The sequence below is a fragment of the Nelumbo nucifera genome, chromosome 7 (genome assembly GCF_055504915.1).
Source record: "Nelumbo nucifera cultivar China Antique chromosome 7, China Antique-T2T, whole genome shotgun sequence".
Taxonomy (NCBI): Eukaryota; Viridiplantae; Streptophyta; class Magnoliopsida; order Proteales; family Nelumbonaceae; genus Nelumbo; species Nelumbo nucifera.
In genome coordinates, this window is record NC_142655.1 from 60,659,580 (window position 1) to 60,660,510 (window position 931).

Genomic DNA, 931 nt, shown 5'->3' on the forward strand with positions numbered 1-931 from the left:
TTAAGCATAGTACTTTGTCACTTGATCTAAGTTGATTGGCTTTGGGAGGTCTTCATCATCCATTCTGCTAAGCATTAATGCTCCTCCAAATAACCTCTTTTTAACAATGTAAGGACCTTCATAGGTGGGAGTGAATTTGCCCCTTGTTTCTGGCTGATTCGGAATAGTTCTTCTAAGCACTAATTCGCCCGACTGCACATCTCGAGGCCGTACCCTCTTGTTGAATGCACGTGCCACTCGCCTTTGATAGGCTTGAGTATGGGCCATAGCTCTTAGCCATGCTTCATCTAAGAATGCCAATTGCTCATAACATTCTTGGACCCAATCTGTCTCTAGGATCTCTGACTCTAGTATCACACACAAAGATGGCACTTCCACTTCTACTAGTAGGACTGCCTCCATGCCATACACTAAAGAATATGGTGTTGCCCCAGTTGATGTCCTGGCTAACGTGCGATAAGCCAAGAGAGCATATAGTAACATGTCTTGCCAAGACTTGTAGGTAAGAGACATCTTCAGAATTTTTTCAATGTTCTTGTTTGCAGCCTCTACTACTCCATTCATTTGAGGTCAATAAGGGGATGAACGCAACTGCTTAATCTTGAAATGATCGCAAATGGCAGTGACTTCCTTTCCAACGAAATTCTTTCCGTTATTTGAGATGATCTCGCAAGGTGCTCCATATCTGGAAATGATGTTGCTCTTGATGAATTGAACTGTCTTGGTCATTGTTGGGCGGGCTATGGACATTGCTTCTACCCACCTCCATATCTAAGGGAGGTGCATTTATCTTTCGATCAAAGACTTGACAAGCTTGACATCTTTGCACATGTCGACAACAATCCTCATCCATTATCATCCAATAAAATCACATTCAGAGCAACTTTTTGGCCAACACATGCCCATTCATGTGAGGGCCACATATGCCACC

At 43.2% G+C, this 931-nt stretch overlaps 1 protein-coding gene across 1 annotated transcript; it reads right to left on the bottom strand.

Moving 5' to 3' along the window:
* LOC148790531 (uncharacterized) lies at positions 1–564 on the bottom strand. Its single transcript, XM_088892336.1, has one exon. The coding sequence runs from the start codon at positions 562–564 to the stop codon at positions 1–3; it is 564 nt and encodes a 187-aa protein (XP_088748462.1).
* Between the last annotated feature and the right edge of the window lie 367 nt (positions 565–931).